Source organism: Physella acuta, unplaced genomic scaffold (assembly GCF_028476545.2).
Source record: "Physella acuta isolate Inbredline_101_S28 unplaced genomic scaffold, ASM2847654v3 ptg001183l, whole genome shotgun sequence".
Taxonomy (NCBI): domain Eukaryota; kingdom Metazoa; phylum Mollusca; class Gastropoda; family Physidae; genus Physella; species Physella acuta.
Window position 1 is genome coordinate 294,644 of NW_026732700.1, and position 13,533 is coordinate 308,176.

The 13,533-nt window shown below is 39.4% G+C and overlaps 1 protein-coding gene across 1 annotated transcript; it reads right to left on the reverse strand.

Annotated features, from left to right (window-relative positions):
- Positions 1-3,526: 3,526 nt before the first annotated feature.
- Positions 3,527-13,262, reverse strand: LOC131956893 (toll-like receptor 3). Its single transcript, XM_059321518.1, has 3 exons — positions 10,634-13,262; positions 10,151-10,320; positions 3,527-3,759 (listed from the first exon to the last, which is right to left on the reverse strand). The coding sequence occupies exons 1-3, from the start codon at positions 12,806-12,808 to the stop codon at positions 3,549-3,551; spliced, it is 2,556 nt and encodes an 851-aa protein (XP_059177501.1). The 5' UTR covers positions 12,809-13,262; the 3' UTR covers positions 3,527-3,548.
- Between the last annotated feature and the right edge of the window lie 271 nt (positions 13,263-13,533).

Below are 13,533 nucleotides of genomic sequence, written 5' to 3' on the forward strand. Positions count from 1 at the left end.
TTTTCCGGTGCCTTCACTACAGATATTTTTCTCTGGTAAAGGGGGGGGGGTACTAATTAAAGTGCATGTCTAATTGTATATATTTTCCATGGATTATATAAGTTTTTCCGGACGAGGGACGTTCGACTTGCTCCCGGGAAAAGGAGGGCAGTGCCCTCCCCTCTCAAGCCCTACCTAAGTAGATCTAGTCTATATCGTGAGTGAATGGAAAAAAAAACGTTTTTAAAATGTAAAATTTCTGGACTTTTAAAATTCTATTTTTGTTTATGGCATTCAAAATTTGTAAATTGAAAAAAAAAATACGCGTGCGTCCTTCGCCAATAACTGTAACTGACCGCGATACTAGATCTACTTCTTTTTCGGGAGTCCGCCGTGGGAAATTACTCCCCCCCCCCCCCCCCACACGCACACACAACACATTTAAGTTACGTTACCGATCTACACACAGGCTCTTTTTTTGTTTGTTGATGTTATTTATTTATTTTACAAACTCGTTTTAATGTAAAAGATTTTTTTTCAAATAATGTCTTTTTACGCCATCTCTTTCTGTTGGGCGTTTGGCAGCCAATATAGAACCCCTACATTTGGTCTATCTCCACTATTTTTATATCAAATCGACTAAAGGGAGCAAAAGAAAACTCAACACGTTTTTAATACATTTATTATGATCTCCCAATTCTCGCCTGATGTGCCTAAATAATGTATATCTAGCACAAGAGCTAACTTCTCCCACTGTCCTAGGTGGTGAGCTTTTCTTCTGAATGTTCTTGAAGGTCACTTCTCCATTTTTTTTTTACTTAGACGACCTCTGGTATACACAATTCAGGGAAGTAAGAGTAATTATGACCACCCTAATTCAGGGGACGTAAGAATAATTGTCAAACACAGACCAGCCAACTCAGGGGAAGTAAGAGTTATTATCCAGCAGTGAGCAACCTAATTCAGGGGAAATAAAAGTTGTTTCCCTTCACTAACCAGCCAATGTATTGACAATTAAAAGTAAACACATGAACAAACCACCCACTTCCTTTACAGTTATAGGCAGGTGTATCAGACAAACCCACTTTCTTTACAGTTATAGGCAGGTGTATCAGACATATCCACTTTCTTTACAGTTATAGGCAGGTGTATCAGACATATCCACTTTCTTTACAGTTATAGGCAGGTGTATCAGACAAACCCACTTTCTTTACAGTTATAGGCAGGTGTATCAGACAAACCCACTTTCTTTACAGTTATAGGCAGGTGTATCAGACAAACCCACTTTCGTGTGCATTACTGACCAAAAGACTTGTATGAGCAGCCAGCATGACCATACATGCGTATAGAACGAAGTGTAAACATTCCTCTGTTGACGAAAACTTAACTGGCATTGATTGTATCACCACACGAAACCTCCATTTGAAGTCAGCAAATCATTCAATGAGGGGTCATCCATAAATGACGTCACGCTTTTTTGATGATTATTACCTCCACCCTACCCTACGTCACAAAAAGCCAGACCCCCCCCCCCCTAAAACGACGTCACACCTCTGCCTACAACCCCCCTCAAAATTGTAGTTGAATTTTTTTTTAAACATCGATCTTTTTTCAAAATTTTGTCTGAACTCTGTCAAAATAGAGTATTTTAATCAATTCCTATTACAATTTATTAAAACAGTTTTCTAAAACGCAAAATAACGTATAAAATTCGTTTTCTAACATTGCTTTTTATAATGCAAAAGTGTGACGTCGCACCATCTGAACCCCATCTCCCCCTCATCACACACCGTCACAAAATTACGGAACCCCTCCCCCCTACGAGTGTGACGTCATTTATGGACGACCCCTGAACAATATATTCTAACCTTCAAGAGGAAACCACTAGGTTATTTACTTATCAGAAATTAGCGTTTTAAAAATAATATGGTGGACGGGGATGAAAGGTATCAATGTTGCTTTGGTGGTGGTGGGGCATTGGCGGGTTTTTTTTTTTTTTTTAATCGAAGTCCCTGTGAATGGGAGCTGCATTATTGAGTCTCAACTAAGTAGAGTCTATATGGAAAACAAGTTAATTAAAAAGTCTAGTGACAATTTAAGCGCAATTTCCTTATGTTATCCATAAAAATTTTAAATCGTCATCACGTTCAATAGATGCGTCATCACTTTCCATGGCTGCGCCATCACGTTCAGTAGGCGCGCAATGGTTTTTAGTCATATAACTATATTGCTATATAGTACTATAGTGTATTATGTATAATGTAAGTTTAAAAAATTTTTTGTGACCGAACGAAAGGATATTTTTGAAAACTTTCTTCGGCAATATTGTTCTAAATTATGGCAGGAATCGATTGGTAAATGTTTCAAGTCACTAAGTGGTCTGGTTGCCGAGATATGGGCCAAAAACTGCATTTTTTCGAGGTTTTTTGGCTTTTCTGGGAAATCCAGGCAGGAATTCCGGAATTTTTTGGCCAACTATCATCCTCGTAACTTGCTTAACATAATTGCTTTTGGAACTAGTCCTCGATATTGCTTCGTTGAGGAGGAGATACGACTTAAAGCTGCGAACACACATCCATCCCTCCAGAAATGACGGGTTAATAAACGCAATTCTCCAGAATGGAAATTGCGCTAAAAATAAGTCAACTTTAAATAAACCGGTAGTGATCTCCCCTAAACTTTCTCGAATATTCTTATATAAAACAACAGGGGATGGTAACTGGGGATATAGTTATGATTTTTAATCCATTTTAAATACTTAAACTTTTAAAAATAGAATAGAATCTCATAAAAAAAACATTGCGCACCAAGCAAACGCCGAATAAAAACGCGTATAATAGTGCGCAATATTATTAGTACTTTAAAAATTTACATTAGTTTTTTGAGAAATCGGAAGTAGCGTAAATTACTACTTCCAGTCAACGGAAATTACTCAAAATTTAACAGAAGGTAGAGAATTAGATCTTTTACTTACATGTGAAATTTCATTTATCTATCTGAAATAGTACTCAAGTTATAGGCTTTTAAAAAATTCAAAGTAGGAAAAGTACCACTTCCGGTTATCGGAAATCGCTCAAAAGTTGATACGGATCTACGATTTTGATAAAATACTTATATATGAAATTTCATCAACCTAGCTGTAACGGTACTCAAGTTATCGTGTTTACACACGGACAGACACACACACACACAGACACACACACACACAGACATACGGACAAGATTGCAAAATTATGTTTTTCCGTATCAGTGAGGTGTAAAACGTCGAGATTTGTAAAAATCTCGATTTTTTTTTTTGCACGATTACAATACTTTCTCTATACTACGTATATACGAGAAAGTAAAAAGATATTGGTCGCAGTAAGAAGCGAAATATTTCTGAAGTTAAATAGTATTTTTAACTTGTAAAATAAAAATAAAAAGATAACTATTGAAAATAGAGGGGGGGGGCATGAATGCTAATTCAAATTGTTGACATTATTTTCAACTAAAAATTGTTTTGGCTACTTAAAAAAAGGTTGGATAATAAAAATGAAGTAACAAAAGCTGGTATATGTGAAATTTATTCACTACATTCGCATCACACTAGTCTGTTCTTTCTGTTCTATCAAATCCTTTAGTAAATAGTGAAGTCTGCTCCAAAACTTGGTTATCTCCTCTTGGTCGTTGCCGTGGATTACCGGCCATTCTAAGTAACAAACTGTTTTGTACAAGGCCAACATGTCAATGGGCTCCAACTGGATGACTTTTAAAGATGGCAGATTGTGCGTGATGATGTGCCTAAAGAAATAAACATTTACATATATTAGTATTAAAATATTTTACTTTAAACTTAAACGAAGAGGCAATACAAAATAAAACGTTATGTGCGGTTATTCTTAACTGATAATAACTGATATCAATATAAGGGAACCAGCGGTCGTCCGTCAGCGACGCCTCGCTTTTTTTTTTTCAGTGTAGGCCTATACCCCATTCGACCAGCCCCTTGAAGGGGATATAACCAAGCTTGAATGTTTCGCTAAAAAAATATTATTTGAGTTATTTCCCTTTCTGGCCAATTCGCTATTCTGTACCAAAACTATTATAACAATCCATATCACTATAAAATTCATTTTATCAATTTCATTACACACAAAAAGGATTTATAAAGTGAAAATAAAAACTGCAAAAATTAAAAAAAGAGTTTTTAAAAAATGTTAAAAAGTCTTGTATTTTATTGAATACGTAAAACGTCCCACTTTTTAACTTCCCTTACCTTCGTCAGAAATATTTTCACATAGAATAGATCTAAGCATAATCACCCACCCCCTCCCACTCCTATAAGTGTGACGTCGTTTATGCATGATCAGTTTGGTTCAAACCAGAGTTTCTTCCAGGAATCTCTCGCTCCCCCCCCCCCCCCCCCCGAAGAAAGTCTACCCCCCCCCCCCACCCCCCCCCCCCACCGAACGAGAGATAGAATTTATATAGTAAACATACACTTTTATTAGTGTAGTGTCCGCACCCCCCCCCCCCTCCGAAAATATCAAATACCTCCCCCCGGAGGAAAAAGTCTGGAAGAAACACTGGTTCAAACTAAAAGTGATCTAGCCTTTTAGACATAGGCCTATTTAAATATTTTTTTGGGGCAGGTCGAGTTAGGTTTTTAGGCTAATTCCGTATGTAATGTTTGTATGAATAACTGTGGGTTAATCCCGAAATTAACCAATAGTTATTTTAAATAAGTATTACAAATTATCAACATACCAAATTCTAATAAATGTCTTAATAATTACAAATAGCAAAGATATATAAATGATAAATATGTATCATCCGACACATGGCCTCGAGACATAGGCTACTTTACAGTAAAGGGTCAGAACTACATATTTTGGCTGGTTTCGGTTTTGTTTTACTCCCCTTGAATCAGGGTCACGTTGTCCTTATAATTTAAATTTAGTAAATCAAAAACTATCTTGACCTACTCTTTCACCTACGGGGTCGTCCATAACAGAGGCGGAGCGAGGGGGGGGGGGGGGGCGGGCGGACCGCACCGGGTGACACCATTTAGAGGGGTGACACCAAGGCAAAAAATAGTATAATATATATAGAGAGAAAATTTTGAGGGGGGGGGTGCAAATCGAAAGTTCGAGGGGGGGTGCAAATCAAAAGTTTGAGGGGGGTGCAAATCGAAAATTGAAAGTTTGTACCCGGGAAGAGTCGCTACGCCTCAGGGGGGGGGGGGGGGTGACACCATTAAGTGCCGCACCGGGTGACACCCGACCTCGATACGCCACTGGTCCATAACATCACGCACTTCAGCGTGAACAGAACAGAGTTCAAGCTTCAGTTATGATGAGCTAAGTTAGATGGGGTGGGGTGTGAAGAGAAATGAGTGGCGGACATACATTTAGTGCTATCAAAAAATTATCAAAAATTTAAAAAAAAAGTGTAATCATTTTCCTAACAGTCAAGATGATTAAATAGATGAGGCGCGCACTGACTGAACTTAATAATATTTGGTGGTCTAACTTTATGTGACGGAGTGTGAATATACAGAGAGGTAACAAAGGCTAAATCATTGTGATGTTGTTCATTGTGATGTTGTTCATTGTGATGTTGTTCATTGTGATGTTGTTCATTGTGATGTTGTTCATTGTGATGTTGTTCATTGTGATGTTGTTCATTGTGATGTTGTTCATTGTGATTTTGTTCATTGTTATGTTGTTCATTGTGATTTTGTTCATTGTGATGTTGTTCATAGTGATGTGGTTCAGTGTGATGTTCACTGTGATGTTGTTCGTTGTGATGTTGTTCATTGTGATGTTGTTCATAGTGATGTTGTACATTGTGATGTTGTTCATTGTGATGTTGTTCATTATGAAGTTGTTATTGTGATGTTGATCATTGTGATGTTGTTCATTGTGAAGTTGTTATTGTGATGTTGATCATTGTGATGTTGTTCATTGTGAAGTTGTTCACTGTGATGTTGTTCATTGTGATGTTGTTCATTGTGCTATTGTTCATTGTGATGTTGTTCATTGTGATGTTGTTCATTGTGCTATTGTTCACTGTGATGTTGTTCATTGTGATGTTGTTCATTGTGCTATTGTTCATTGTGATGTTGTTCATTGTGATGTTGTTCATTGTGCTATTGTTCACTGTGATGTTGTTCATTGTGATGTTGTTCATTGTGCTATTGTTCACTGTGATGTTGTTCATTGTGATGTTGTTCATTGTGCTATTGTTCATTGTGATGTTGTTCATTGTGATGTTGTTCATTGTGCTATTGTTCACTGTGATGTTGTTCATTGTGATGTTGTTCATTGTGCTATTGTTCATTGTGATGTTGTTCATTGGCTCTTCTCGTGTGTGTTCTCTATCTCGGCTCTAACATCATGCAGCTAACCATGGACCGGGTAGGAAAACTTGTTTTTCTCGTGTGTTGCTTACAGATATCTTCTCCCACCCCCTTCCCCCACTCACACACAGACACACACACTCCAAACGAAATAAAATTTATATAAAAATATATACTTTTACTAGTCCGCCCCACCCCCTCCCCACGGAGAGAAAAAAGTCTGGAAAGAAACACTGCATACAACCGACTTGAGAGTTAGCAAATATTTGTGTCAATGGTTCTGCTTTTCGCATATGCCGGGTAAAAAAGGTGTTTGCGTCAACGGTTTTGTTTTTCACCAGGCGAGGTTTTGGGTCAGTAATTCAAGAGAAGGGGAGATGATTTATTATCCTCAAACAACTGTGAGAGGTTACAACTAGAGATCGATTGCTTGTTGACCTTCGATCTAGAACAGCAGAGCGCTTGTAAAACAACCCATTTACAGCAACAGGTCACGTAAAACAACACATTTACAACAACAGGACACAAGTAAGCTAACCCATTTACAGCAACAGGTCACAAGTAAGCTAACCCATTTACAGCAACAGGTCACAAGTAAGCTAACCCATTTACAGCAACAGGTTGCGTGTTAGTCAACCCATTTACAGCAACAGGTCACATGTAAGCCGAACTAAGGTATCCACGTTGGCCTGACAACTTGTAGCATAGACGGAGTATGTTGGGGACGTTATCAGATGATTAAAACGTGTTATTTTGATACCATCATACGCACCCACACCCCATTCTAATTTTTCATTTCTTCTACTTATATACGTTCACATAAAGTATGTGTTCTATTCTGCTATAAAGTATGTGATTTGTGTTCTATCCTGCTATAAAGTATGTGATTTGTGTTCTATCCTGCTATAAAGTATATGATTTGTGTTATATCCTGCCATAAAGTATATGATTTGTGTTCTATCCTGCCATAAAGTATATGATTTGTGTTCTATCCTGCCATAAAGTATATGATTTGTGTTCTATCCTGCCATAAAGTATATGATTTGTGTTCTATCCTGCCATAAAGTATATGATTTGTGTTCTATCCTGCTATAAAGTATGCGATTTGTGTTCAATCCTGCTATAAAGTATGCGATTTGTGTTCAATCCTGCTATAAAGTATGTGATTTGTGTTCTATCCTGCTGTAAGGTATGTGATTTGTGTTCTATCCTGCTGTAAGGTATGTGATTTGTGTTCTATCCTGCTGTAAGGTATGTGATTTGTGTTCTATCCTGCTGTAAGGTATGTGATTTGTGTTCTATCCTGCTATAAAGTATGTGAATTATGTTCTGCTCTGATAATATAATGCTAAACGACAGAGCGCATCGAACCGCACACACCGAAAAGTTTTCGTTAGCACACAATTTGCGTTTGGGTAAGTTCGAAGTTCAAGGTTAAAACCCTGCCATGCTCGACATGACACGACACAACAGGATATGGCATGCTTTAAGCAGCTTAAAATGTGTTTGAACTGTACATGTTAAAATGGAGTTACGTTGCTTAATCCGACGCCCCCTCTTTGTATTTCCCCCTCCCACGCATCACAAATTTCCGCATCCTATTCCAGGTAGCACCGAGCAGTGGCGTAGCCAGGATCGTCTCAAGGGGGTGGGGGGTTCCAATTTTTTTTTCAAAAACTTTCGATTTGCACCCCCCCCCCCCAACCTCAGACTTTCGATTTGCACCCCCCCCCCATCAAACTTTCGAGTTGCACCCCCCTCATACTTTATGTATATATATATATATATATATATATATATATATATACTAGCCGTCCCGGCCAGGCCCTGCTCTGGCTTCTGTGAAAAACCTTCCTGTTAAAGACCATTACCTGTGTGTTTAGTAATCATCATAAACCCGGCATTGCCCACCCAAACCACAACCAACCAAAACCAAAACAACAAAACGCAAACATAACGCTAACACAATTACAAATACAAACGAAAACAAAAACCTAACAACAAACCCATCCACAACCACAAACACCAATACAAACACAAAGAAAAAACAAACAAAAAAGCAAACGAAAACAAAAACCTAACAACAAACCCAACCACAAACACCAATACCAACAAAAAAAAAAAAAAACAACGAAAAAGCAAACGAAAACAAACCAAATTCAAACGCAAAACCAACCAAAAACACAAATACAAACCCAAAAAAAAAAAAAACACAAACAAAAACGAAAAAAGAAAGAACAAAAACGAACCAAATCAAAACGCAACCACTAACGCAAACCCACCTAAACACAAAGAAAACACTAACGCGAACATAAACGCCCGGGGCGGAATCACCTGTTTTAGCTTAATGAACGACTATAGTACCCCAACTTATTCATAGTCTTTTGCACTCACTTAAACGAACGCGCCTGTTTCAATTTAATGAACAATTTTAATACTCCAAGCTTATCCGTAAAATACCTACAACATTTGCACTTGATCAATCCCCGCTAATTATGTAATTATTTTTTTTTCCCAACACCAAAACAAAGTAATTAAAAAGTAAATTATTTTCGACTAATGCAATGATTTTATAAAGGGAAGTAATTGTGTTTTTCCTAATTTATCGAAGGGAAGTAAGTGCTATAGGACTAAATAAAGACATAATTAGAATTTTTGTAAAAGATGATATTTTTTTTAAAACTTGTGTTTAATGAACATGCCGACAATTATTACTGTAATTTGAAAAATGAAAATTATTTCCCAACACTTTCAATGGTAATTTTTTAGCTCATAAATTTAGACAAATGCGCACGATAATTTTCTAACACTTAAATTCGTACAATTCCAACGATATACAAATGCATTACATACAGAACTGAGCTTTATATATTAGATATATATATATATATATATATATATATATATATATATATATATATATATATATATATATATAAACCGAGGGGTCTATGGGGGGTTATGACCCCCCTAACCCCACCTGCCTACGCCACTGGCACCGAGTTACACAGGTAAAAATGTTTTTTGCGCAACAACCGTTTGAGATCAGTGATGCATACATATGTGAAGACCTGTGGCAATGACTAAATCCATCCCTTGTATGAATAAAATAGCTTAAGGTACGGGCGACTCTCGTCTTTAATTGTGTGCAGTGTTTCTTTCTGACATTTTTTTTCTCTCGGAAGGGGGGGGGGCATTACGTTTTCCGAGGTGGTGGCCTCTGGTTGAAGCATATATTTGTTGTATTAATTATATTTCGTTCAATGGGGGGGGGGGGGGGGGTGTCGGACATGCTTTTGGTAGGGAATGCATCCCCCCCCCCCCCACACACACACCTAAGTAATGTTTGAAAGAAACTCTAGTTCTAAATTTCTTGGTACACATTTCTTGAATTGATAAAAAGCAGGCAATTGTTGTTTTTTTTATATTTTTTTTTAAAGTTTCCTGCAACCCTTTCTCTAGAAATGTTCAATAAAATAGATTGAGGGGGGGGGGGGATCAATGCTAATACATCAATGTGATTTTACAAATACTTCCCAATTAATTTAATGTTTGAGTGATGGCTAAACCACCACTCCACCCCTCTTCCAATAAAACTCCCACCGGGGCGGAGATTCGACTTACGTCTGACAGAGCATAAGCTCCGACTTGCACCTGATGACCCCCACCCCCTTTCACCCCCACCCCCGCCCCACCCCCACTCCCATGAAACTCCCACTGAGGGGAGGATTTTTTACTTACGATTGACAGAGCATGAGCTCCGACTTGCACCAGATGACCCCCGCCCCCCCCCCCATGAAACTCCCACCGAGGGGAGTATTTTTTACTTACGACTGACAGAGCATAAGCTCCGACTTGCACCAGCTGCTGTGGCTGAAGCCGGAGCTTAACACGACCAGAATCCTGCGGCTGTTGTTCATGGCTTCAATGATGTTGTCGATGATGAAGTAGCCTGCCTTGAAGTCGCGCTGATGAATACATGCTTTCAGTTTCCACTTTTTCTGGTTGAAGCAAATACAAATCAGCGTTAGTAGCAACAGTAGCACCAAACATGAACAAGCGTTTAAATTCTTAATACCATGAAAGTCTTTATTATATTTACTAACACTATAAAACTATAATTAGTCTAATTTTATTATAAAAGATTGGTGTATTTTGGCTTGCAATTTACGGCTTTTAATTTAATTTATGGACAACCCCATACTTTTCACTACTTCGAACAGTCAAACTCCGTTTTTATTTAGGCCCTATCAGTTTGTATTTATGACAGTTGAGCGGTGTTTAGCTACAGAGTTTTCTATTGGCTGTACTCACCTCAACGACAGGAAGCAGAACGTTTTCTACCCAATCACAGTCGTCGTTGCAATACACAATAAAGATATCGTACTCGTAGCAGCCATCCTCTTCTTCGTGCCGTATCCCGCCCCTGGCCACCTTCCGTTCATACATCATCAGCCGGATGGTCCAACGGTACCGGTAAAAAATGGCGAACACCACAAAGACGACTATTAAAATGGAAACGCAGACCACAAACAGAATGTACGTTGTGCGGCTAAATAGACAAGCTTGTACGCTCACTTTATATTCCTGGACGAGGACATTCGGCTGATCAGAGCATTCGTAGAGCGAGGGGTTTTTGAATTCGGTGCCACCCGGGTTTTTTAGCCATGTTTGAAACCAGAGAAGGTCACAGTTACAAAGAAAGTCGTTTTTGCTGAAATCGACGAATCTGAGTTGCTTTGTCATGTTCACGGAGAAAGATGCCTCCCTAATGCAAGTCAATTCGTTGTGGTCGATGTACAAGGTCTCTAAATGTTTCAGTTTATCAAAGGCTTTGTCTGGGATTTCTTTGATATTGTTGCTGTATAAAAATAGGCTTTTTAAATTAGCGAGCTGGGAGAAAGATTCCACAGGGATGGACGTCATGCCGCAGTAGCTGAGGTACAGGTAGCGAAGGGAGGGCAGGTGTTTGAACATCTCTACCAGGTTGTTGTCCGTGGAGTTCTCTAGCCTGTTGTGGTCCAGGGTCATGTCCAGGAGGCTCGTGGCGCCCTCGAAGAGTTTCATGCTGACGTCAGGACTGCCGAACTCGATGTTGTTCCTGGACAGATACAGCGTCGTAAGTTTAGGTAGACCGAACGCCGAGTCCCCGATTCGTGTGACGTTGGACTGCTGTTTGGTGAAGGAGATTCTTCTCACCGTGGTCAGTGCAGCGAAGGCGTGGTTTGGGATCTCTGTGATGTTGTTCTGGTCAAGCACCAGTACCGACAACTCTGGAAGACAAAGCTGGTCAGCTGGCGGAAGTGACGAAATACTATTGGTGTCGATGTACAGTTCTCCGAGAATTGGAAAATACGACTGCTTTTTTGCTTCTTCTTCTATAGTTTCGGTATTTAGATTATCTTTCTTCGGGTGATTTGTTGAAACCTTGCACGTGTTTAGAAAAGTTGTAATTTGGTTGTTTTTTAAGTCGATAACCTTGACCTTTTTTAAAAACCCCGGCACAATTGTTTTAATGCTGGAGTTGGTTAAGCTGAGGTACTGTAGGCTAGCTAACCCGGAGAAATCACTGAGGTTAACGTGGTCTAAACGGTTAAAGTCCATATACAACTGACTCAATTTTAGAGCACTGCGGTTAAAAAAATCTCGCGGGATCTCGCGTAAGCCCAGCTGGATGAGATCCAGACGCAGGGAAGGAACGTAATCGATAACGCGAGTAATCTGAGAGTAGGTGAGTACGTTTTTGTTCAAGATTAGGTACTGGAGGGACGTAAGTTTCTCAAAAGTGCGCGCAGACACGGTTTTTAAATTGTTCATTGAGAAGTCAATGACGATAAAGTTGGACACGTTGGAGAAGTAGCTCTCCTGTAAGCTCTGCACCTCGTTGTTGGTGAATATCAAGCAGTTGATGTTTGGTGGGAGCTTCGGGGCGTAGGTCATGTTGGGGAACCCGGGGGTGCCGCTGCAGTCGGCCAGATTTCCTGCACACCGACAGACCGAATCCCCGTGCTGGTAGCAGACGGAATATTTCCCGTGTACTTTGCAAAGTCTTTGAATCAAAGTCTTTGACGTTTCGTCGTAATTACGCATTGCCTTGCTGTCAAGGGTATCGTGACCTGTATGCTGTGTTAAAATATCAGTGATCGATAAATCACGCATCGATCCGTTTGGGCTAGTTTGTGGTGTCTGCTTATCTGTTGCTATGTACTCATTAACTTTACCTTTTTTACTACCGAAGTTTTGGTGGTAGTTTCCGTCTTGTTGAGTAATATCCTGAACCACATCTTCATTATTTGACGTTAGCTTACCCCCGACCCGCGGGTCATGATGAACCGACAAGGCAGTTTCCTGACGGAAAAATAATCCGGTGGAGTTTGAGTTCAAGTAAGTTTGATCTGACTGTTGCACAACACTAGTAACCACTGGTATCACAAGAAACACGCGAAGATAAACATTAGCACACAACAGCGCTGACGTCTTGGAAAACATTTTAAACTACTTCACGCACCTAAACAGCAGTGTAAACAACGAATTAACAACTGCAGTGCCAACTTAGAAGCATATAAATAAGGTCTCAGAGTTGACAAATCGCGCCGCCGTTGAGAGTAATCGATTTTTTTTTCTTTTGTCGATTTGTGCCGACTTCATTCAAAGTAATAATCTATAAATACATTCGAAGGTTTACGACACACAACATGCAGGTTAGGTAACATCTGTGGCGAAGTAATTGACTCACTAAGAATATTTTCACTGTTGTTTACAAAACATATACATATCGACGTTGTTCATATTAATTAATAAGTAAATAATAGACGGATATTGCCGTGAAATAAACACATGATATAGAATCTCGATCTACCTCAGACCTCGGGTTAGTAAACAACAAGCAACTGAGCACGCTGTGAAACTGCGAGCTGAAATACAGCGAGCAGCAGACGGCTAATCTCACAAACTTTTTTTTTCCAAATGTCACGGTGAACACTACAGCAGATGGGGGCCGGTAGGTCGGTTGACAGCATGAGAAGTTGGGCCGGGTACGGAGGAGGAAGCGGCTGCGTGCAGACAATTTGTTTTCAACAAAGATGGGGTTGGGGAATTGACAGCCACTCGATTGTAATTTATGTAAGCTTGTTAAAACTGTTAAATGCTTGATCGGTATAAACCAACATATGCAGAGGCGTGAGCGCAGGGGTGCATGAATGGGAAGGAGGAGA

Coding starts and splice junctions, on each gene's coding strand:
- LOC131956893 (XM_059321518.1), bottom strand. CDS start 12,808: ATGTTTTCCAAGACGTCAGCGCTGTTGTGTGCTAATGTTTATCTTCGC. Junction 10,321..10,633: donor TTCTGCTTCCTGTCGTTGAG/GTGAGTACAGCC, acceptor TGCTTCAACCAG/AAAAAGTGGAAACTGAAAGC. Junction 3,760..10,150: donor GAGCTTATGCTCTGTCAGTC/GTAAGTAAAAAA, acceptor TTATTTCTTTAG/GCACATCATCACGCACAATC.